This window comes from Brassica napus, chromosome A8 (assembly GCF_020379485.1).
Source record: "Brassica napus cultivar Da-Ae chromosome A8, Da-Ae, whole genome shotgun sequence".
In the NCBI taxonomy this organism is placed as follows: domain Eukaryota; kingdom Viridiplantae; phylum Streptophyta; class Magnoliopsida; order Brassicales; family Brassicaceae; genus Brassica; species Brassica napus.
Window position 1 is genome coordinate 1491227 of NC_063441.1, and position 26675 is coordinate 1517901.

Sequence of the window (26675 nt, forward strand, 5' to 3'; positions counted from 1 at the left end):
TTCATGCATAAGTAAGCAAAACAAAAAATGAGAAAGGGAAACTTGCATCAATATTGAAAACAACACTTTCGCCAGCTCGGATGGGGTCATTACTCATGTGCAAGAACAATATATCCCCCTACTAGGTATCATATTCACTATGAGTAAGTAGGGGATTCACTTCCAGTTACACATCAAAGCTTTCCATGTTATCAAAGCAGACGTCACAATCATCCCTACCAGACAAAAAATAACATATACCAAGAGATTAGGGTGTCAAGTGGGTTTCTAAATGGAGACGTTGATAGTATAAACTCAAATAAAACCATGCCAAAATATTTTAAACATTGTTATAATTTTAAAATAATCAAATTACAAATAATTGACTGAACTTAATTATTTTTAACCACAAACTATTTTTATTTGTTTTGGAATAAATACAATACGGGAAAAGAAAATCACAATTTTGAATAATATCGTTAGCTTTGGTATTTTTTTGATAAAACCGGAATGAAATATACACCTTTCATAAGAAACCAAAAAGAAGTAAAAGGTAATTAAAACTTCTTTAAGAATTGAGAAAATTTGGATTAAGAAAGTTTGACCACATAAAATTGTTACCAAAATAAAATGGTTGAATTTTACTATAAGAAGACCACCTCCCTTCTATGCAACACATACAATACCTAGATTCCTTTAAAGAAGGCTTTTGTTTACATCTATAAATAAATTATTCATTACTATCCAACTATTTAAAATCTCCCAGATTATATCACCTTTACTGCTTTACATTACATTACTTTGTATTCCAAATAGTTTTTCAGTTTTCAACGATCTTGTTTTTGTGTGGTTTTTGTTGACCTTTCAAGATTTTCACCCCAAAAAAATGAATGATTATGATGGAAACTTTATGGATGATTTGTCCCCACTGTCCAGTCCTCGCATAAGAGAGGCATTAGCAATGCTGGATCAAAACGAAAATGGTCTAAATCCGATCAGCAAGGCGTTCCCTCAAACCCACATATCACCTGATCCTCAGTCTGAACAAAGATCTGGTGGTCTCCGCAACAGAATGGTAGGATTTGATATTCCATCGCTCGAGATAGAGAGCATCAGTCCATTTGCTAATTCGTTCCGGAACCCGATTCTTGTTCCCTCTCCTATCCTCGTAATATCTCCAGGATTCAGTCTCTCTCCATTTTTGCAATCTCCAAATATGTTGTCTAACTCTTCTTCACAGGTAAGTAACAATGTCTTTAATAAGTCTAAGATTGATCTCTTACACGTGATATATATTATTGTCTCCAAAAATAATATTAATATATGATTAACCTAACTGTTTATTGTCTTTGTGTAATTTATGTTTCCAGATTATCCCTCCGTGTCCAATCCCTAATGATGCGCCTCCTGAGACGGTGGAAAGTTCTGGTGATGCCCATGCAACAATGATTATATCCAACAACAATCTTCCTCATCAGCCAATCGACGTTGATCTGCCTACTCAAGGAGGTAATAGAGTTTCTAGTGTCTAGAGTTTGCTTCAGTTTAGATTTTCCGAATATTAATATATTTCTTTTTACATGTAAAACAGGCTCTGATGATATTCCAATGGAAAAATCTGTTTATATCACATCTCATGAATCTAATGTTGATCCCACTGGTCCTCCTTTAGTCCCTTCTTTTGATTCTGATGTTGTTGCTGAAGCTGATTTTATGAACACTATCTCCCTTGAAAGTGGTAGCAAAGATAATGACAAGGACAGAGAATACAACCAAGAGGAAGACAAAGTCAAAGATCACAACGTTGTTATAGAACCTCCATCTCGAAAGAGAAAGTTCCAAGTCAACATTGAGTAATCAATATATAATAATAATAATAAAACTATATATTAACTCAATTTATAATTGATATGTTTAATAATAAAATTTACCTGAATTACATAATTCCTCGCAGGGAAAATATGGTATCAAACATTATTGGAGTCACAAGACCAAAAAACAAGACCCAAAGTGTCATAATTCAGGTTGAAAACGAAGAAAACCATCCTGACGATGGTTTTCGCTGGAGAAAATATGGTCAAAAAGTTGTCACAGGGAATCCAAATCCAAGGTTATATATTTCTTTCACTTCAAAATTAGTCAGGCATTTTGACAAAAAATATTATATATTTATTTTGGTGTAAATGGTAATCGCCACTGGTAATCGCAGGAGTTACTACAGATGCACATACACTGGGTGTAAGGTGACGAAGCATGTGGAGAGAAGCGTAGACAATGTGAAGTTAGTGGTGGCTACATACGACGGGATACATGAGCATGTTCCACCACCTGAACGCATAAGCCAATCCAGTAGAAAGAATAAATCCGGTTCGTCTATGTCTCAAGATCCTAGCATGCAAACCCTTGGGTTAGGTATGCTGCATTCTTCCGTTTCGACCTCTCAGCTTTTGCCCTCTCCCTTGGCCCCACAAATGGATATGATGCAATACTATATGGATGGACTCTCTAAGCTTCCAAGTTTACCGGTTAACAGGAGTCATGGTGTTATGAACCAGAATGATGAACCAAAGATTGATCTTGTGATACCAGATGGTACAGAAGGTTTTCAAGGAGATAAGGAAGCGACTATTTCGTAACTGTGGTATCATCCTTTAGATGGGGAAAACATTAACCAAAAGATAAAAAAGAAAGATGTAAACCGTTTTTTAATTATTATATCCTTATCTTATAGTTATAAACAATAATGAACAAAGATATACAAAAATCTTGTACTTATCCCTTTCATTATGGTTTTTAATGCATATTATTCTTGAGTTGACCTAATTATTTTCCAATAATGACAGTCTTATGTTAATCCAGATAATAAATTATATGACATGTGAACTATATAAGTCAAACCGACATCCTGTTATACAGTAGAAAAACTAAACCGTGACAATTGTACAAACAGATTGTTTACGCTCAGGCTCATCCTCTTTTAAGTGAGTATCACTTTCACTATTGCTATTATAATTGCTTTTTGGGGCCAAGTTTTTTTCTTTTAAAAAACTTTTTTGGAGCCAATTTTCTCATGAAAATTTTGGATTAAGAGTGTCAAAATTTAAATTGTACTTCTTATTAAATATGAGAAGTGAACAAGTGAATATAAATATCACTTATATATTAATTGATGATCTTTAAAAAAAATATAATCTTAGTTTTGTACTAATTACAAAGTGATCTTGCTTATGTGTCACTCCCTTAAGCATTTTAATTGCTGATATGGTATCATTACAAAGAGTTTACCTAAACCTTAGTGTAATATAATTAAGCTCTAGCGTAATACATACGAATCAAATCATTTACTACCTAACTAGCTTAAGACCCGCGCAATTGCGTGGGATGAAAGTTATATATAAAAATATTTGTTTATGTATTATTATTTATTTGTATTCATTTACGTATTATGTATATAATTAAATTAGAGTAAACACGTAAATCAAAACAATACATCTTGTTTATTTAGGATATTTTTTTGTAAATAAATCAAAACAATCATTTTATTTATTATATATGGTATATAACTAAATTTCAATGACATGGACATAGATATATAGTATATTTTAATATAAATATTTTATTATTGAGAATTTATACTCATGTGATAAACACAAAATTTCTAATGTGCAATTTTTTTAATGCAAATTTCAAAATTAAAATATTAATGTTTCAAAACTTTTCCAACACAATTTATGAAATTATCATATTTAAATATTTTTCTATGTTATATAGTTTAATTTTAAACTATATTAATATATAATATGAATGTCTAGTAAAGGAGGATTCATATTCATACAATGTGATCATTTGTATCTTGTTATTACCAAAAAAAATTAAACTATTGATCACAAAATTTTAGTGTGAGGCATTTAACGTTTTTAGTAATTTATAATCATTTTAAAAATTCAAAATATAACATATAAGAAAAAAAAATTTGTTTATTATATGCTTAATGTGGTTGTTTAATATTTTTTAATAATATAAAATTAAAAAAAAAGGAGCTAAGATACAAAAATTATTATCAAATATTTATTATTGATAATCATTAATTGTCATATATACTTTAACCATATTAGACAATTTTGTAGCTTTTATTTAAGGCAAGTGAGAAAATATTATTTTGCACAATATTTATCAATTTAATAGTTAATTTAATAAAAAGCATAATATAAGTTAAGATGGACCAACATATTTCTTTAAGAATTTTGAATTTCATTTTCATGGTGACACGTGGCTACAAAACAATGTTGTAATATTTGTCAATTAATTTATAAGGGATATAACATTTCATCGTACAAAAAAAGCTGACAAACCTCGTGAGTATAAAGTAATGATATTATAATAAATTAAATATTTAATATAAATTTCCGTAGGTAACGTTTTGATCCAAACTGAACACATACATTAAAAACTAAGAAATGATATTGGCCCTACCGATTGCTATTCAAAGGTTCTTCAGCATAATACATAGCAAATCGCCTTTATATACCGAGTAAGGTTCTTCAGCTGTCAAACGATTCTTTCAATATCTGAACCTGAACCGTAGAGAAATGATGAACAAATCACAAGAGAATTAAAAAAAAAAAATCATAGAACGACAATACACGATGCATGTTTTCATTCGAAAAATATTTGAAAATCATATCAATGGAAAAAATAATTAATATACGGTTTGTTTATTATTGATGTTGGTTAAGACTTAAGATTCATTTTAATTTCAATTGAACCTAACCAAACTCAATCAATTTTTTTCGTTGTTTTAATGCTAGAACTAGGATAAGACATGCGTCTTGCGCAAGGTGAGTTTATTTGTATATATTATCGATAATGTTTTTTATATATTTGATCATTTTATTTATACATATATAATGTTATTTGTTATATAACTACCAACTTATTTTTCTAAGGATTTTGAAATTGATTCTCGTGATGACACGTGTCATGGTTCAAATGTTGTAATGTTTCTTTTTTAATATATAGGGGATATTAATAATACAATGCATTGGCCACAAAGACTTAACAAACATATTTTTATGGACCTGCCTCACACGATTATTAATATTTCCATCGGCAGCTTTCCCTTGAAAAAAAATGATAAATAAAAAAAAAATTTGTTTAACATAAATACCAAAACTGGTAATGATTGATTTAACATATCCTTATATTAATTTGTGATATGAACCGGTTAAATTTTAAAGCAGTACTTTTTGAAACACATGAAACTCAAAAGTAATCTGCCTTTTTTATATACTTCACTTACAGTAATAATTACATGATTTTAGAACAAAAATTCTCTAGAACAAATTGAAGAAGGACCTCCCAACCATTCATGCAAATAGACATAGTTATGACCCTTTAAACAATATCATAGTACATATTATAAAGTTTTTTTTATCAAGTGACTAAATTTTTCTGGTTAAACCACGTTTGCTACATATACAATATAATTAATAAAGTTGATATGAGAAAATCAGGAAGATTAACTGAAACTTGTGTAGCATTATTCTATTACAGTGGTGAATGTTCTTATTAATCAAGGTAGATAATACTAACTAGCGATAATGTTCTTGTCAATAATTTTTGTAAGTGATGTAGATTTGTTTATTTTCATACATAATGCATAGAAAATTACATGCTCTATTTTTTACAAACTTGAAGTAAAATGAGAACATTTGATAGTTATCCCTATAAAACGTATTTGTAGACGTTATTAAATAGTTATGCTTACATGAAAAGAAAAAAATATACGATAAATAATACTGATTGATTACACTATGGTTTGACATAGCATAGGTGCACATGCCGTCTTATTTTTAGACTATGTATATGTGACTGTTGAAAATTGTATTTCGCTAGGGAGTTAATTTATAAACTATGATATTTCTTAATGTCTTATAGTTCTGCCACGTCAAACTTTAGAAGGCTTAAACAACTACCACATAATTCTGCCACGTCAGACTTTAGAAGGCTTAAACAACTGCAATATATAGAATATTATGATTGCTATACAATTCTTCAGTACTAAGCAATGAATTGCCTAATAATTCTATTGAAGATTAAAAAATACTTTGGCACTAAGCAATGAATTGCCTAATAATTAACTTTCATAGTAGTTAATGCAAATGAATGTATCACATTAATCTAACTATTACTTTATATAAAACTAGGGGGTAGTCCGCGAATCACGTGGAATATTGTTTTATTAGTATTACGTATAATTTTTTGGAAGATGTAATTATGTGGTCATCTTTATTTGTTAAGAGCATTATTTGGTATTTTTATTATGTTATGTAGTAGTAGATGATAGGTTAATATATTTTGTGTTTGTTTTTTTAATAATGTATTGTTGTGTGTATAGTAAAACTTGTTAGTTGTAAAGTGATCATCTGATATAAAGCATATTGAATTTCAATAACTTTGCATTTAGACATTTGTTGATTCAAAAATTAACAGTTTTAACGTCATAATTGTATTTTATTTTATTTTCAAAATTTTCAAAATTATTTTTTTTAAGATGTTTTTTGCCATCTTCCCATAATTTGACGTTAACCTATCACTGCATATGTATTTTGTTTAATTGTCCGGTGTGCGGTGTTTTTTCCAGAAATGATTGGTATGTTTTGAAATAAAGTTTTCTTCGCCTGCTTCTCATGTGAGATTATCTTCTACTTGTTCGAAATTGGGTTTATGAGTTCAAAGTTGTGCAGCTGTTTCTCACTTGTTGTAAGCTTTTCCGATCAATATTGGCTGCTTTTCTTCTTCCGATGTTAGAGACTGCATCTCCATGGGTTGGGTAGAGTTTAGGCGTCCGTGATGTTGTCTTCCATGTCGTTAGTTTTCCGTTGATAGTCCATGTTCATCTTTGTTTTCAAGATGTGGTTTTTGGTGATACGACTTATATGCTCTCTTTCATATCTCGAGGACGGCTATATGGCTTGCTGATTTAGTTTTTTTTTCTCCCTTTTCTCTATGTTCTTTCATTTCGTTGTATTTTACATGGTGTCTCGCTTCTTTAGTGTCTCTCTCTTTCTCCATGTTTGTCACTCAAGGTTTGGATAGTGTTTTCCTTCGTGTACACTCAGTAGGCTTGGAATGTTGTTTCTGATCTCAAGCTTGGGCTCTAGTTTTTGGTGGTTGGCTTCCATTCTTATATCCTCAGGTTGTTTATCTGTTTCCTCTTATTCCCTGGGTGTAGGTGTACAAAGTTAGTCTCTTGGAGTTTTGGTCCCTTCTATCCAGAGCTTTGTGGTTCTTCGCTGGCATGGACGCCTTGTCTGTACTTATTTAGTTTGTGAGGTGTTTCTTACCTCTTAGCTGGTAGTTGAACTTTCACTGTTTTAGGCATGTGTTTTCCTGCTTCATGCTTACTTTTGCCTTCTGGTGATTATTTCGCTTTCTTGATTTTTTGCATTGGTGCTTGATCACACACATTTTTGTTCGGAGATTGCGTTGTCTCTGATTTTATCTTTCTATCTTTTCCTGGTCTCTGCTTATTTTGGCCAAGACACTCTATGATAATGTGAGTTGAGTTAGTCTTCATTATTGATCTCCTTTCAGCTCTAGATCTTTACTTAATAAATGTTACTATGACATATTTGTTTTTTCTGTGATTGTAGAAGTTTTAGGTTTAGATAATGTTTAGATTATATTTATAATCTGTAACGAATGTTTTTTTTCAGAGCAGTTTTGGTTGCTTATGTGATGATAAATGATTAGGGTCACCCTAATCATTTATCATCACATAAGCAACCAAAACTGCTCTGAAAAAAAACATTCGTTACAGATTATAGATATAAATACAGTTGACATATTTTGATGTAATCTATTATACGAGTCTACTATATCCCGTTAGGATTACGATACAACTTCTTGTATAAATACTCTCTTTGGTGAATCAATATACAAACACTTATCCATTCTATTTAATGGTATCAAGAGAATGAAGACTCTCAAACCTAAAATCTCTTCTTTGAAATTCTCTTTGATAATTTGTTTTTCTCTACACCAATTATCGATAATATCGAACATGGATATTTTGTCTTCTGTTACATCTATTACCACTTCTCCCGCGATGGAGATCTCTTCTTTGGATCCTCACGATATACAACATTTTTAAAACCAATGATTAAATAATTTATAATAAACACATATTTAGAAATTTTATTATAAAGCAGATATAAACATAATCATGTTCTAAAACATATTTTAAACATTGTTATAATCTTTCAATAATCAATACTAATTAACTAGGTATTTTTCCCACATTTGCGGACATAAACGTCTTACGAATACTTACTATTTTTTTATTGGAAAAATAATAGTATAGATTAACAGAAGTTAATTTTTTTAACCACAAAATATTTTGATTTCTCTTTTAGTATAAATAAAATACGGGGAAAAAACAAGGTTTTTCATAATATAGTTAGTTTTTGGTAGGCCTTAGATTAAAACCAAACTTCCCAACCAAACCAAAATTTTGGTTACGTCGTCCAGAAGTTTCGTTCGTTATTGTAGGTTTTCTAAAAAACTTTGTTTCATTTGAGTTTGGTTCGACAATCGGTTACTTTTGTTTTCTTCTTAAAATAATTATAACTATACTAAACATTTTCGAATAACTAACCGAATTTATATATAATTTTAAAAAAATTATACAGATATCTAACTGTAATAAAACATTTTTGTAGGATTTTTAAAACCGAACTAACCGAATACTGTACCAAACTTTATTTCTGGTTAATTCGGTATTATGTATGTTGAACCGAACTAACCGAAAACTGAACTGCCGGAACTGAATATTCTGAATTAACCAAACCAACATGCTAAGGTTTCGGTATTGTTTTGATAATACCTGACCGAAGTACACACCTTTCATAAAAACTACAAAAGATGTAAATGTTAATTAAAACCTCTTTAGAAATTTCTGACACTTGGATGACCAAAGTTTGACCACATGAAATTGTTACCATTTAGGAAAGTTTGACCACATAAAACTGTTACCAAAACGAAACGGTTGATGTTTACTATAAGAAGGCCACCTCCCTTCTATTCAGCACACACATTACCTAGTTTTGTTTGAAGAAAACGGTTTTTCCTTTACATCTATAAATAAATTCTTCATTACTTTATTTAAAATCTCCCAAATTATATAAATTTTACATTAAATTATTTGAATTCCAAATAATTATTCTGTTTTCAACGATCTTTTGTTTTTATGCGGTTTTTGTTAATATTTCAGGGTTTTCTCCCCAACGAAAATGAGTGATTATAGTCAAAACGACAATGGTATAAAACCGATCAGCGAGACCTCTTCTCGAACCAGCTTAACAACTCCTCAGTCTGAACGAAGATCTGGTGGTATCGTTGAAAGAGTATCTGCAAGGATAGGAAGAGATATTCCACCACTGAATATGGAACACATCAACCCGACTCTTGTTTGCTTTCTTGTTAGCGTAACATCTCCAGGATTCAGTAGTCTTTCTCCATCTTTGCAATCTCCAAATATGTTGACTGACTCTTCTTCACAGGTAAGTAACAATGTGTTTAATAAGTTTAAGATTGATCTCTACACGTTATATGTATATATTAATATATGTTAAAACTAAATTTTTATTGTTTTTGTGTAACTTATGTTTCAAGATTTTTCCTCCGAGTCCAATCCCGAATGATGCAACTCAGGAGATGGTGGAAAGTTCAGGTGGCTCCCATGCAACGATGATGATATCCAACAACAATCTTCCTCATCAGCCAATGGACATCGATCTGTCTCCTCAAGGATGTAATAGATTTATAGTGTCTCGAATTCGCTTTCAGTTTTGATTTTCAGAATAATAATATTGTTGTTATTTACAGGTAAAAAAGGCACTGCTGATATTCCAACGGAAGAGTCTGTTGATATCACATCTCATGAATCTAATGCTGATCCTATTAGTGCTCCTTTACTCCCTTCTTTTGACTCTGAAGTTGTTTCTGAAAAGGATGCTATGAACCTCATCTCCCTTAAAAGTGGTAGCGAAGATGATGACAAGGACAAATAATACAACCAATAGGAAGACAAAGACAAAGATCACAACATTGTTGTAGAATAATAATAATAATAATAATAATTATTATTATTATAATAATAATAATAATTATAACTATAATAATAATAAATTTCAGAATTGATATATTGAATAATAAGTTTGACCTGAATTACATGATGTACAAAATCTTGTACTTATCCCCGTCATTATGATTCTAGTATAGATTTTGAATTTTTGGTTTAGAATAATTATCAATATAAAAAGTTCGATAAATATAAGAAATTTAGACCTGAGAAATGAGGAGAGAGTTACTCAAGAAGAAGGACATCGCACCTGACTGCAACCTCCGGGTAGCTGGCTCTTCAAAGTTTCCTCTCAAACATATCCTAAGCTCTCTCGCAACCAATTTATCCCCTTTGATCTTTGTCTTTTCTCTCATATCCTTACAAACTTCTTCAGTACATGTTGTAAACACAACCTTGGATCGATTATGTGCATTAGGTAGCGGAATTCCAGATTTCACCGTATATAAAATAAATGATAAACTGCTGTTACAAATAAACCATATAAATACTAAATTTCTTGTATGGAAAGTAACTGATTTAGAACACTTACCAAGATCAAATTTCTCCCAAACATCATCAAGAAACAAAATAAACCGTGTCTTAATATCTCAATGATCTTTGCAGCTTTCTCTCTTTTTTTGGTAGAAAAGATATATATATATATATTTTTTTTTTGGTAGAAAATATATACATATATATATATATATTAAATAAACTTTACATCTTAATTAAATTCATATAATAAAATTTACCTCATTTACATAATTCCCTCGCAGGGAAAATATCGTATCAAACATTACTGGAGTGAAAGACGAAACAAGACCCAAAGTGTCATCATTCAGGTTGAAAGCGAAGAAGGCCATCCTGATGATGGTTTTCGCTGGAGAAAATATGGTCAAAAGTTGTCACAAAGAATGCAAATCCAAGGTTATATATTTCGTTCACTTCAAAATTAGTCAGACATTTTTGGAAAAATATTATATATTTATTTTGGTAATCACAGGAGTTACTACAGATGCACATACACTGGGTGTAAGGTGACGAAGCATGTGGAGAGAAGCGTAGACAATGTGAATTTAGTGGTGGCTATGTACGATGGGATATATGAGCACGTTCCACCACCTGAACGCATAAGCAAATCCAGTACAAAGAATAAATCCGGTTCGCAATGTCTCAAGATCCTAGCATGCAAACCCTTGTGTTAGGTATGCCGCCTTATTCCTCTTCGGCCTCTCAGCTTTTCCCTTCTGCCTTGGCCCCACAACTGAATGTGACAAGTTTACAGGTTGACAAGAATCATGGTGTTATGAACCGGAATGATGAACCGAATATTGATCCTGTGATACCCGACGGTACAGAGGTATCCGAGGGGATAAGGGAGCGACTATTTCGTAACTTTGGTATCGAACTTTAGATGGGCAAACATTAACCAAAAGATAAAAAAGAAAGATGTAAACCCTTTATAATTAATAAATCCTTATCTTATAGTTATAAATAATAATGACCAAAGATATACAAAATCTTGTACTTATCCATTTCATTATGGTTTTAGTGCATATTACTCTTGAGTTGACCTATTTATTCTCCAATTGTTACAGTGTTACTGTGTTAGGATGGTTAATCCAGATAATAAACTATATGTATATGTGAACTATATAAATCAAACCGACATCCAGTGATACAGAAGAAAAACTAAACCCTGACTATAATCCAATTAAACAGATTGTTTACGCTCATGCTCATCCTCTTTTTAAGTGAGTATCACTTTTACTCTTGCCATTATATTAGCTTTTTGGAGCCAAGTTTCTCATGAGAAAGTTGGATTAAGAGTGTAGCAAACTTTAAATTGTAGGTCATATTAAATAATGAGAAGTGTACAAGTGAGTATAAATATATACAAGTGTTTGATCATATCTCTCCAGCATTTGTTTGAGTAAATTTCAGGAGTTTCTTTATTGTTTTTACTAATTTTTTTAAAGAGAGAGAAAGGAAAAACGAAACAAAGCATATCCTAAGCAAACAAATCTCTTTTATTTAGGTAATCTAATCTCCAGGATTAAAAGTTAGCTTTCTGATTGTAATATATTAAAGTGGTCTAAACAACAAATGACCAGTATTTGACTTGCTATTACCCATGGACGTTATAACAAGTATACCCAATGCAGCTATGAGAAGATACTGCAAGAAGAAGATTAAAAAAATGACACAGAGTGTTCATTGTGGATTGGACATAGAGTGAGAAAAGAGAATGTATTAACCTTGATGATAGGCTTTTCTGTCATGATTATAGTCACCCATCCAACATAAGGCAAGAAGCTGAAGCAGGCACAAAGGTAAAACCATTTATGAGTAACTACAGCTTTTGGTTTACTTTACACACTATACACTTATGTGATTAAAGTAAATTAATTATCCTACAGCACGACTCATTACATGATGTCGATGAAGCCAAAGCTGACCTTTAGCATAGAGAATTCTATCATGGTCAAGGTTATTGTCACCTGTAAACAATAAAAATGAAAATGTAAATGGGCGTTGAATGATAACAATATGATAAACAACTCACACTCAATTCAAATAAATAAAACCAGAACCTTTGGTCAAAACAACGATTTCTCCAGTACTTTCCCTTTCGTGAACCTGTAATGTAATGAACCCCCAAAGAATCAGAATCATCTAGGTGCTACAATCTAAGCACAGGGAGATGATAATGAGGAGATCTATAGAAAAAGTTACCTTAATGACACGATGGACAATTGGAATATCACGACCCTGAAAAGAGAAGCATGAATAAAAATACAAATGAGGTGAAAGGTTCATGCATAAGTAAGCAAAACAAAAAATGAGAAAGGGAAACTTGCATCAATATTGAAAACAACACTTTCGCCAGCTCGGATGGGGTCATTACTCATGTGCAAGAACAATATATCCCCCTACTAGGTATCATATTCACTATGAGTAAACAGGGGATTCACTTCCAGTGACACATCAAAGCTTTCCATGTTATCAAAGCAGACGTCACAATCATCCCTACCAGACAAAAAAATAACATATACCAAGAGATTAGGGTGTCAAGTGGGTTTCTAAATGGAGACGTTGATAGTATAAACTCAAATAAAACCATGCGGTCGAGTTTCGATCTGAGAAAGAAGAAAGACCGCAACAAGCCCAAGCGATCAACTGGAACAAAAGCGTATGGAATCTGAAGACGGCTCCAAAGGTACAACTCCTTGTATGGAAGGCTTTCCGAGGAGCGCTCCCTGTCGGGGAAAAGCTCCTAGCGCGACACATAAACATTGACCCACTATGCAAGAGGTGTGGTAATCTCGAATCTATTGACCATCTCCTTTTCCAATGTGAGTTTGCTGAGAAGGTGTGGAGAGCAGCTCCTTTTGTTAATCAATTTGATAGGAGAAGGTCACTAGATTTGAATACTGACTGGATGAGGCTGATTGAGACCCCCTGCCTACCACCAGTGGGCATTGTAAGTGGACAGCTAGCACCCTGGCTCGTTTGGGCCCTTTGGACAGCACGCAACAAGATGATCTTCAACAACAAGCTATATACGGTGGAAGACGTAGTCACTCATGCTGTTTCAGCGGCGAGAGAATGGTTGAACGCACAATGCAAGGAAAAAACAAGAGACCCAGTTATTCGAGTAACCCCACCAAGTTCCCCCAACGTATGCGTTATTCAAACTGACGCAGCATGGAAGGACGATATAAAGACTGCGGGACTGGGATGGATAATTAAAACAGCAGGCCAGAGCTCCTGTTTCCAATCTGCAGTGGGTTTCGTGAACTTGCCGCTTGCGGCGGAAGGCTTAGCCATGAGGGAAGCAATCAAAATGTGCTTAGAGCGGGGGCTTCGAGACATCAGGTGTGAATCGGACTCTTCGCAGCTCATAAAGGCCCTAAATGCGACGGTGGAACCCCCAGAGTTGTACGGGATCGTATCAGATATTAGGATTCGTTGTAATTTTTTCGACTCTGTTTCTTTTGTATGGATTCCGCGGGGAAGGAACTCCAATGCTGATCGACTAGCAAAACAGGCTTTAGGCCATGTATCGAGTGGTGTAACCACTGTACTCTGATGATTTAAGTTCAATGAAGTTGCGTTCCAAAAAAAAAAAAAAAAAAACCAAGAGATTAGGGTGCCAAGTGGGTTTCTAAATGGAGACGTTGATAGTATAAACTCAAATAAAACCATGCCAAAATATTTTAAACATTGTTATAATTTTAAAATAATCAAATTACAAATAATTGACTGAACTTAATTATTTTTAACCACAAACTATTTTTATTTGTTTTGGAATAAATACAATACGGGAAAAGAAAATCACAATTTTGAATAATATCGTTAGCTTTGGTATTTTTTTGATAAAACCGGAATGAAATATACACCTTTCATAAGAAACCAAAAAGAAGTAAAAGGTAATTAAAACTTCTTTAAGAATTGAGAAAATTTGGATTAAGAAAGTTTGACCACATAAAATTGTTACCAAAATAAAATGGTTGAATTTTACTATAAGAAGACCACCTCCCTTCTATGCAACACATACAATACCTAGATTCCTTTAAAGAAGGCTTTTGTTTACATCTATAAATAAATTATTCATTACTATCCAACTATTTAAAATCTCCCAGATTATATCACCTTTACTGCTTTACATTACATTACTTTGTATTCCAAATAGTTTTTCAGTTTTCAACGATCTTGTTTTTGTGTGGTTTTTGTTGACCTTTCAAGATTTTCACCCCAAAAAAATGAATGATTATGATGGAAACTTTATGGATGATTTGTCCCCACTGTCCAGTCCTCGCATAAGAGAGGCATTAGCAATGCTGGATCAAAACGAAAATGGTCTAAATCCGATCAGCAAGGCGTTCCCTCGAACCAACGTATCACCTGATCCTCAGTCTGAACAAAGATCTGGTGGTCTCCGCAACAGAATGGTAGGATTTGATATTCCATCGCTCGAGATAGAGAGCATCAGTCCATTTGCTAATTCGTTCAGGAACCCGATTCTTGTTCCCTCTCCTATCCTCGTAATATCTCCAGGATTCAGTCTCTCTCCATTTTTGCAATCTCCAAATATGTTGTCTAACTCTTCTTCACAGGTAAGTAACAATGTCTTTAATAAGTCTAAGATTGATCTCTTACACGTGATATATATTATTGTCTCCAAAAATAATATTAATATATGATTAACCTAACTGTTTATTGTCTTTGTGTAATTTATGTTTCCAGATTATCCCTCCGTGTCCAATCCCTAATGATGCGCCTCCTGAGACGGTGGAAAGTTCTGGTGATGCCCATGCAACAATGATTATATCCAACAACAATCTTCCTCATCAGCCAATCGACGTTGATCTGCCTACTCAAGGAGGTAATAGAGTTTCTAGTGTCTAGAGTTTGCTTCAGTTTAGATTTTCCGAATATTAATATATTTCTTTTTACATGTAAAACAGGCTCTGATGATATTCCAATGGAAAAATCTGTTTATATCACATCTCATGAATCTAATGTTGATCCCACTGGTCCTCCTTTAGTCCCTTCTTTTGATTCTGATGTTGTTGCTGAAGCTGATTTTATGAACACTATCTCCCTTGAAAGTGGTAGCAAAGATAATGACAAGGACAGAGAATACAACCAAGAGGAAGACAAAGTCAAAGATCACAACGTTGTTATAGAACCTCCATCTCGAAAGAGAAAGTTCCAAGTCAACATTGAGTAATCAATATATAATAATAATAATAATAAAACTATATATTAACTCAATTTATAATTGATATGTTTAATAATAAAATTTACCTGAATTACATAATTCCTCGCAGGGAAAATATGGTATCAAACATTATTGGAGTCACAAGACCAAAAAACAAGACCCAAAGTGTCATAATTCAGGTTGAAAACGAAGAAAACCATCCTGACGATGGTTTTCGCTGGAGAAAATATGGTCAAAAAGTTGTCACAGGGAATCCAAATCCAAGGTTATATATTTCTTTCACTTCAAAATTAGTCAGGCATTTTGACAAAAAATATTATATATTTATTTTGGTGTAAATGGTAATCGCCACTGGTAATCGCAGGAGTTACTACAGATGCACATACACTGGGTGTAAGGTGACGAAGCATGTGGAGAGAAGCGTAGACAATGTGAAGTTAGTGGTGGCTACATACGACGGGATACATGAGCATGTTCCACCACCTGAACGCATAAGCCAATCCAGTAGAAAGAATAAATCCGGTTCGTCTATGTCTCAAGATCCTAGCATGCAAACCCTTGGGTTAGGTATGCTGAATTCTTCCGTTTCGACCTCTCAGATTTTTCCCTCTCCCTTGGCCCCACAAATGGATATGATGCAATACTATATGGATGGACTCTCTAAGCTTCCAAGTTTACCGGTTAACAGGAGTCATGGTGTTATGAACCGGAATGATGAACCAAAGATTGATCTTGTGATACCAGACGGTACAGAAGGTTTTCAAGGAGATAAGGAAGCGACTATTTCGTAACTGTGGTATCAACCTTTAGATGGGGAAAACATTAACCAAAAGATAAAAAAGAAAGATGTAAACCGTTTTTTAATTATTATATCCTTATCTTATAGTTATAAACAATAATGAACAAAGATATACAAAAATCTTGTACTTATCCCTTTCATTATGGTTTTTAATGCATATTATTCTTGAGTTGACCTAATTATTTTCCAATAATGACAGTCTTATGTTAATCCAGATAATAAATTATATGACATGTGAACTATATAAGTCAAACCGACATCCTGTTATACAGTAGAAAAACTAAACCATGACAATTGTACAAACAAATTGTTTACGCTCAGGCTCATCCTCTTTTAAGTGAGTATCACTTTCACTATTGCTATTATAATTGCTTTTTGGGGCCAAGTTTTTTTCTTTTAAAAAACTTTTTTGGAGCCAATTTTCTCATGAAAATTTTGGATTAAGAGTGTCAAAATTTAAATTGTACTTCTTATTAAATAATGAGAAGTGAACAAGTGAATATAAATATCACTTATATATTAATTGATGATCTTTAAAAAAAATATAATCTTAGTTTTGTACTAATTACAAAGTGATCTTGCTTATGTGTCACTCCCTTAAGCATTTTAATTGCTGATATGGTATCATTACAAAGAGTTTACCTAAACCTTAGTGTAATATAATTAAGCTCTAGCGTAATACATACGAATCAAATCATTTACTACCTAACTAGCTTAAGACCCGCGCAATTGTGTGGGATGAAAGTTATATATAAAAATATTTGTTTATGTATTATTATTTATTTGTATTCATTTACGTATTATGTATATAATTAAATTAGAGTAAACACGTAAATCAAAACAATACATCTTGTTTATTTAGGATATTTTTTTGTAAATAAATCAAAACAATCATTTTATTTATTATATATGGTATATAACTAAATTTCAATGACATGGACATAGATATATAGTATATTTTAATATAAATATTTTATTATTGAGAATTTATACTCATGTGATAAACACAAAATTTCTAATGTGCAATTTTTTTAATGCAAATTTCAAAATTAAAATATTAATGTTTCAAAACTTTTCCAATACAATTTATGAAATTATCATATTTAAGTATTTTTCTATGTTATATAGTTTAATTTTAAACTATATTAATATATAATATGAATGTCTAGTAAAGGAGGATTCATATTCATACGATGTGATCATTTGTATCTTGTTATTACCAAAAAAAAATTAAACTATTGATCACAAAATTTTAGTGTGAGGCATTTAACGTTTTTAGTAATTTATAATCGTTTTAAAAATTCAAAATATAACATATAAGAAAAAAAATTTTGTTTATTATATGGTTAATGTGGTTGTTTAATATTTTTTAATAATATAAAATTAAAAAAAAAGGAGCTAAGATACAAAAATTATTATCAAATATTTATTATTGATAATCATTCATTGTCATATATACTTTAACCATATTAGACAATTTTGTAGCTTTTATTTAAGGCAAGTGAGAAAATATTATTTTGCACAATATTTATCAATTTAATAGTTAATTTAATAAAAATCATAATATAAGTTAAGATGGACCAACATATTTCTTTAAGAATTTTGAATTTCATTTTCATGGTGACACGTGACTACAAAACAATGTTGTAATATTTGTCAATTAATTTATAAGGGATATAACATTTCATCGTACAAAAAAAGCTGACAAACCTCGTGAGTATAAAGTAATGATATTATAATAAATTAAATATGTAATATAAATTTCCGTAGGTAACGTTTTGATCCAAACTGAACACATACATTAAAAACTAAGAAATGATATTGGCCCTACCGATTGCTATTCAAAGGTTCTTCAGCATAATACATAGCAAATCGCCTTTATATACCGAGTAAGGTTCTTCAGTTGTCAAACGTTTCTTTCAATATCTGAACCTGAACCGTAGAGAAATGATGAACAAATCACAAGAGAATTAAAAACAAATATCATAGAACGACAATACACGATGCATGTTTTCATTCGAAAAATATTTGAAAATCATATCAACGGAAAAAATAATTAATATACGGTTTTTTTATTATTGATGTTGGTTAAGACTTAAGATTAATTTTAATTTCAATTGAACCTAACCAAACTCAATCAATTTTTTTCGGTGTTTTAATGCTAGAACTAGGATAAGACATGCGTCTTGCGCAAGGTGAGTTTATTTGTATATATTATCGATAATGTTTTTTATATATTTGATCATTTTATTTATACATATATAATGTTATTTGTTATATAACTACCAACTTATTTTTCTAAGGATTTTGAAATTGATTCTCGTGATGACACGTGTCATGGTTCAAATGTTGTAATGTTTCTTTTTTAATATATAGGGGATATTAATAATACAATGCATTGGCCACAAAGACTTAACAAACATATTTTTATGGACCTGCCTCACACGATTATTAATATTTCCATCGGCAGCTTTCCCTTGAAAAAAAATGATAAATAAAAAAAAAAATTTGTTTAACATAAATACCAAAACTGGTAATGATTGATTTAACATATCCCTATATTAATTTGTGATATGAACCGGTTAAATTTTAAAGTAGTACTTTTTGAAACACATGAAACTCAAAAGTAATCTGCCTTTTTTATATACTTCACTTACAGTAATAATTACATGATTTTAGAACAAAAATTCTCTAGAACAAATTGAAGAAGGACCTCCAACCATTCATGCAAATAGACATAGTTATGACCCTTTAAACAATATCATAGTACATATTATAAAGTTTTTTTTATCAAGTGACTAAATTTTTCTGGTTAAACACGTTTGCTACATATACAATATAATTAATAAAGTTGATATGAGAAAATCAGGAAGATTAACTGAAACTTGTGTAGCATTATTCTATTACAGTGGTGAATGTTCTTATTAATCAAGGTAGATAATACTAACTAGCGATAATGTTCTTGTCAATAATTTTTGTAAGTGATGTAGATTTGTTTATTTTCATACATAATGCATAGAAAATTACATGCTCTATTTTTTACAAACTTGAAGTAAAATGAGAACATTTGATAGTTATCCCTATAAAACGTATTTGTAGACGTTATTAAATAGTTATGCTTACATGAAAAGAAAAACATATACGATAAATAATACTGATTGATTACACTATGGTTTGACATAGCATAGGTGCATATGCTGTCTTATTTTTAGACTATGTATATGTGACTGTTGAAAATTGTATTTCGCTAGGGAGTTAATTTATAAACTATGATATTTCTTAATGTCTTATAGTTCTGCCACGTCAGACTTTAGAAGGCTTAAACAACTACCACATAATTCTGCCACGTCAGACTTTAGAAGGCTTAAACAACTGCAATATATAAAATATTATGATTGCTATACAATTCTTCAGTACTAAGCAATGAATTGCCTAATAATTCTATTGAAGATTAAAAAATACTTTGGCACTAAGCAATGAATTGCCTAATAATTAACTTTCATAGTAGTTAATGCTAATGAATGTATCACATTAATCTAACTATTACTTTATATAAAACTAGGGGGTAGTCCGCGATTCGCGTGGAATATTGTTTTATTAGTATTACGTATAATTTTTTGGAAGATGTAATTATGTGGTCATCTTTATTTGTTAAGAGCATTATTTGGTATTTTTATTATGTTATGTAGTAGTAGATGATAGGTTAATATATTTTGTGTTTGTTTTTTTAATAATGTATTGTTGTGTGTATAGTAAAACTTGTTAGTTGTAAAGTGATCATCTTTTTTTTTTTTTGACATCAATAAAAAGAAAACAGACTCATATAGACTCTGTTAACCAAGAGGGTAGCTCTGCATCCATGTGAACGTAAAGTGATCATCTGATATAAAGCATATTGAATTTCAATAACTTTGCATTTAGACATTTGTTGATTTAAAAATTAACAGTTTTAACGTCATAATTGTATTTTATTTTATTTTCAAAATTTTCAAAATTATTTTTTTTAAGATGTTTTTTGCCATCTTCCCATAATTTGACGTTAACCTATCACTGCATATGTATTTTGTTTAACTGTCCGGTGTGCGGTGTTTTTTTCAGAAATGATTGGTATGTTTTGAAATAAAGTTTTCTTCGCCTGCTTCTCATGTGAGATTATCTTCTACTTGTTCGAAATTGGGTTTATGAGTTCAAAGTTGTGCAGCTGTTTCTCACTGTGTTGTAAGCTTTTCCGATCAATATTGGCTGCTTTTCTTCTTCCGATGTTAGAGACTGCATCTCCATGGGTTGGTTAGAGTTTAGGCGTCCGTGATGTTGTCTTCCTTGTCGTTAGTTTTCCGTTGATAGTCCATGTTCATCTTTGTTTTCAAGATGTGGTTTTTGGTGATACGACTTATATGCTCTCTTTCATATCTCGAGGACGGCTATATGGCTTGCTGATTTAGTTTTTTTTCTCCCTTTTCTCTATGTTCTTTCATTTCGTTGTATTTTACATTGTGTCTTGCTTCTTTAGTGTCTCTCTCTTTCTCCACGTTTGTCACTCAAGGTTTGGATAGTGTTTTCCTTCGTGTATACTCAGTAGGCTTGGAATGTTGTTTCTGATCTCAAGCTTGGGCTCTAGTTTTTGGTGGTTGGCTTCCATTCTTATATCCTCAGGTTGTTTATCTGTTTCCTCTTATTCCCTGGGTGTAGGTGTACAAAGTTAGTCTCTTGGAGTTTTGGTCCCTTCTATCCAGAGCTTTGTGGTTCTTCGCTGGCATGGACGCCTTGTCTGTACTTATTTAGTTTGTGAGGTGTTTCTTACCTCTTAGCTGGTAGTTGAACTTTCACTGTTTTAGGCATGTGTTTTACTGCTTCATGCTTACTTTTGCCTTCTAGTGATTATTTCGCTTTTTTGATTTTTTGCATTGGTGCTTGATCACACACATTTTTGTTCGGAGATTGCGTTGTCTCTGATTTTATCTTTCTATCTTTGCCTGGTCTCTGCTTATTTTGGCCAAGACACTCTATGATAATGTGAGTTGAGTTAGTCTTCATTATTGATCTCCTTTCAGCTCTAGATCTTTACTTAATAAATGTTACTATGACATATTTGTTTTTTCTGTGATTGTAGAAGTTTTAGGTTTAGATAATGTGTTGTGCTCTAGTTTCTTCTTCTTAATTTATGATTTTTAATAGTAAAAGAAATATATAATTTATAAATAAATTATCGAAAATAGTTAAAATAATAAAATAGTGAAAGTTTATTTTATTTTGAAAATAAATTAAATATTAAAAATATTTTTATATTATTTTACTTATTTTTTTATTCATCTTGAATTTTAGTGACCAATTAAATAGATTATCAAACTTCATATATGGATACTTAATGCAAAAAAAGATTAGATAACTAAAGTTCTAAACAATTCTATTAGATTTGGAATTATCGTAATTTTGTCCTTATGTTATCTGTTAATTTATCATAAATTTATGCGTTTTTGCATTATTAAAATTCCATTGGTAATTTTTTAATTTGACAAATATATGAATTTTCAGAGAAAATAAAGAAGGACATGTGGCAGCAAACCCCCCTGCCACTTGTCAAAAGAAAAGAAAATGTTAACTTTATATATATAGATAGATAGATATACTAGATGATAACCCGTGCACATGCGCGGGGTGAGTTCATATAATAATGTTTGTTAATTAAATGGTATTTAACATTTTACTATTGAAAAATGACGAAGTTGGTCTCTTAAATTTATCATCATTGTTGAAGAGTTAATGTATTACAGCTCACTTTAATTATTTTTAAGATTTCATATGTACGAAAATAAATTAAGTTTTCTGGCTGACACAAATCACCAAAACCAAATAGGCAACATCGATTGTATAGTGAAAAAATGGGATTTGGTTTTCCGCTCTCGATTTGTTTACTACTTACTCTCCATAAGTGATTTCATTTTCTACCTCTATAAAATTGTGTTTTCATTCTTGTCTCTGCTTCATTGATACGAGTTTATTTTCTTTTTTTAACTTATTCTATGAATTTAGAGAATTACATAAATGTCAATTTAAAAATTTGGATATCTATAAAAATTAGTTCCACTCTAGATACATATATAAGAATCAAAAATTTGAAAACAATCACCAACAAACTCTTTTAAGAGGTTAGTGTACAAATCTAATATATCAAGTTGTTATAGAATATAAGTGCAGACTTGAAATATAAATGTCTTTCTAGTACATATTTACCAGTTTGGACCTAAAATCATCTAATTCTACAACACCAAAACAAATTACTTATTTTGAGGTTTAGTTATTTAAGAGTATACAAATAAAAATATATATAATACTTTATAATTCTAGTATATGTAAACTACGTATAAACTAATAATTGTTTGATTTATTAATGAAAAACCAGAAAACTTATAAAAAATAGTACAAATCTCTCATTTTTATAATTATAATAGCTAGATAGTGTATTAGACAGAAACAAATATTAGACGAATGATCAAATCTCTCATTCTTCGAACTAACTCAAAATGAGGTGATTGGAATTTTGTCATGATATTTCATTAAAATATTTTTAAGAATAAAAATTTAGACTATATTATTTAATATGAATGAAATAATATATATAGTACTTCTAATATTAAAAATCACTTCGATTGAAGAAGTATGTTTCTCGGATTATCAGAATCAAATAAGATTTTAGACCTACCTATTTAAAAATAATTTCTATACATAAAAGTATATACATAAGAGTAAACACATAAATCAAAACCAATACATTTTGTGTTTTTGATAAATAAATCAAAAAAATTATTTTATTTAGTTTATATGGTATAAATTAGACTTTAGTGATATTGACATAGATATATAGTATATTTTAATATAAATATTTATTATTGATACTTCCTACTTATATGATTTTATAACATTTGTATATTTACTGTAACAAAAAATGAAATTGTTAACTACAAAACTTTTAATGTAAGATTTTTCAACACTAATTTCAAAATTAATATATTAAGATCTCAATAACGTTTTCACTACAAATTTTGAAATTAACATATTTTTATACAGTATATAATTTCTTTCAAATTATATTAACATATACACATATATAATATGAATATCTATTAATGAGACTTTATATTCATATGATTTATTAGGGCTGACATTTTATTTGATACCGAACCCATATCTGAATCCGATCCAAAAATCCGAACCGATCCAAACATAAATATAATTAACCCCATATTTCTAGTTTATTTCTCTCATTTTATTCAAAATAATTATATTAATGATGCACATTGCTCAAAATTAGATAGTATACATATAATTATGGACAAAATCATTTGCTACTCATTTAAAATACATATCCACCTATTGTTACTTGCATTAACAAAATTTCATCTAAAATTTCAAAACAACAACTATATTAGTGTCTTTCTATTTTTAAAGTTTTAGCTTCAAACCTATTAATAGTTTTATCTTTTAAAAATTTGAAACCCATTTAAGTTAAAAGTATATTTTAAATACAAAAAACTTAAAAATGAATTATTTATTTATTTTTTCTTCAAAATTTAAATATTCGAAACCGACCCAAAATATCTGAACCCGAACATAAAATACCCGAACCTGACCCGAAGTGTAGAAATACCTGAACGTATTCTATACATTTATACTGAAATATCCAATACGAATCCGAACGGGTATCTGAATGTCCACCCTACGATATTTGATCATTTGTATCTTGGTTGAACAAAAAAAAAGTTAAACCATTGATCACAACAAATTCAGTGTGAGACTTTTACCATTTTTAGCAATTTATAGTTGTTTTTTAAAATTCAAAATATAACATATAAGAAAAGATCTAATTTTTATTATGTTCTTAATCTGATTGTATTATTCATAATCATTAATTACCATATAAAAATCATAGTATATGTTTATATGGACCAACTTATTTTTCTAAGAATTCTAAGATTCATCCTCGTGATGACATGTGGCTACAAAAACATGTTGCAGTGCTCCAGGATTAATATATAGGGGATGTTCTAGACAAGTAAGTTGTATTTGTTTTTAAGGTCGATCTTTTATTATTATATCAAAAGTATGTGCATTCGTCCATTTTTAATCTTTTGGAATTGTTATTTTCGGTATTTTTTAAATATTTATAATTTATCTAATAGTTATTTTGATAGTTAAATCAAATAGAAAAACATCCTATTTAAAAATTATAGTACTGTTTAATAAATTCAAATTTTAATCATACAAAATTAAATTGAAAAAATATTATAAAAGATAAATATAGTTTAAGTTTTTTGGTATAAAATCAAATAAACTTAAAATTGACAGTATATAAACCGAACCAAACCAAAGTAGATACGATTTTAATATAGTATCTAACTTTTATATACCGAAATACAAAAAAAACGAACCAAAATCGGGCTGAAGACCGTATTGAACAGCCTTACTTTAGATATATATAATTTTTATACCCATCTGACTCCACGCAATGCGTGAGTATCAACCTAGTATACAAGTGTTCAATTATATTCTCCAGCATGTACTGTTTGAGTAAATTTCAGGAATTTCTTTATTGTCTCGACTAATATTTTCTCTGGATTCTTCTGTCTCAAGTTTATGATATTCAAGCTCGTTCCTTCATAACGGAATTGCTAATTTCAAAGTATGAACGATAGTACAATGTATTCATCAATTTCAATTTCAAAGACTTGCTAGTGACATTAGTTTATGTAATATGTAGTTTAAAGTCCAACCTTCTATGAAAAAGAGCATTGATTATAAGCTTTGCGTTTGGTTCAGGTAGCCTAGGAAGAGGTCCAAATCAAAATTTATGTGGGTAGATTAAGATGTAGAAACTGGCTGATACCCAACAATTAAAGACTATGTATTTGGCCCCATGAGGTACAACTTTTCTCTCTGTGAAAGCTAACAATGTTGGTAGTTCCACCAAAACGTATGCTAAATTTGCTTGTCATCCATCTGCAGTTTCTTGTTTAGTTATGTTTGTGATTGGTATATACTTCTTTTTCTTTACAAACACATAGAAGCTTCATTAAAAATATTATGTCCGTACCATTCTTTGTGCTAAAATTATGTGCGTTTGGATCAACAAGTCAAGGAGTTCAAAAATTTACCTAGAAGGTCAAATGGATAGAATGGAAGAAATCTGCACTGATAGCTTTGATAATCTAGATTAAAAAAAGCACAAAAATTTGGATTTGGGGCAATGATATAACATCATGAGATTGATATTGGGTCTAGGAGTTAGTAAACCACTATAAGTTTTTAACCTAATTTCTTGTGGCAATACACAGAAAAACATTAGACAAAACAAAATCTCAAGAGCCGCTAAGGAAAGAGGGAGAGAGAGCCCTAGGAAGAGCAAAAGCAAGCAGAAGAAAGAGAGTTAGAAACTACCTTAGTAGAGAAAAAGCCAATTGTTTGCACGGTAGCACGAATTCACTAACTGCTACTAAAAGTGTCAAAATGGGAGCACAAATCTATCATAGCATTAAATTCGTGCTAGGAAAGATTTTTATTAAGCGGGAATCCAAACATCACTATTATAGCAGGAATGTCATTTTAGAGGTGAAAACACTTGGTAAAATTTCATTTTGGCACGCAAATATTTTGTTTTGATAAACCTCACTAAAAAAAATTGGCAAGCAATCACATCAGGCACACAACCGTACGATTCAACTACATGTTTATAAACCTCCACGGCTTCATGAGTAAGCTTCACATTCTCTTCTCTGAGATGACCCAACAGGTTTTGAAACTCGTCGAGGATTATGTGTCTCGCTAAGAGCTTTAGGAACGAAGAAGAAGCGAACCCATTTGAAAAGAACTCCTCGTCTTTTCTCTGATTCGATAGCCAATCGAACCTCTATTTCAATCTTGTCCACGAAGGGAGTTCTTCATCGTGTTTAGACCACTTTTGCTGGGTTTTGAGGAGGGTGACGGTGTCGTTGACTTGTTTCTTGAGCTTGGGAGTGATCGGTGGATGTGATGGGAGAGAGAAGGGCTTT

At 30.8% G+C, this 26675-nt stretch overlaps 4 protein-coding genes across 4 annotated transcripts; all 4 read left to right on the top strand.

Annotated features, from left to right (window-relative positions):
• The first annotated feature begins 865 nt into the window (after window positions 1-865).
• Window positions 866-1836, top strand: LOC106437045 (probable WRKY transcription factor 10). Its single transcript, XM_022714813.2, has 3 exons — window positions 866-1219; window positions 1350-1488; window positions 1571-1836. The coding sequence occupies exons 1-3, from the start codon at window positions 866-868 to the stop codon at window positions 1834-1836; spliced, it is 759 nt and encodes a 252-aa protein (XP_022570534.2).
• Window positions 1837-9272: 7436 nt separating this feature from the next.
• Window positions 9273-10052, top strand: LOC106437046 (probable WRKY transcription factor 10). Its single transcript, XM_013877984.3, has 3 exons — window positions 9273-9542; window positions 9655-9793; window positions 9868-10052. The coding sequence occupies exons 1-3, from the start codon at window positions 9273-9275 to the stop codon at window positions 10050-10052; spliced, it is 594 nt and encodes a 197-aa protein (XP_013733438.2).
• A 1221-nt stretch (window positions 10053-11273) lies between these two features.
• LOC125577434 lies at window positions 11274-14198 on the top strand. Its single transcript, XM_048738947.1, has 2 exons — window positions 11274-11465; window positions 13347-14198. Exons 1-2 carry the CDS (start codon window positions 11274-11276, stop codon window positions 14196-14198), a joined length of 1044 nt encoding a protein of 347 aa, XP_048594904.1.
• A 673-nt stretch (window positions 14199-14871) lies between these two features.
• LOC106437048 (probable WRKY transcription factor 10) lies at window positions 14872-15842 on the top strand. The gene is made up of 3 exons (XM_022714812.2): window positions 14872-15225; window positions 15356-15494; window positions 15577-15842. Exons 1-3 carry the CDS (start codon window positions 14872-14874, stop codon window positions 15840-15842), a joined length of 759 nt encoding a protein of 252 aa, XP_022570533.2.
• The last annotated feature ends 10833 nt before the right edge of the window (window positions 15843-26675 follow it).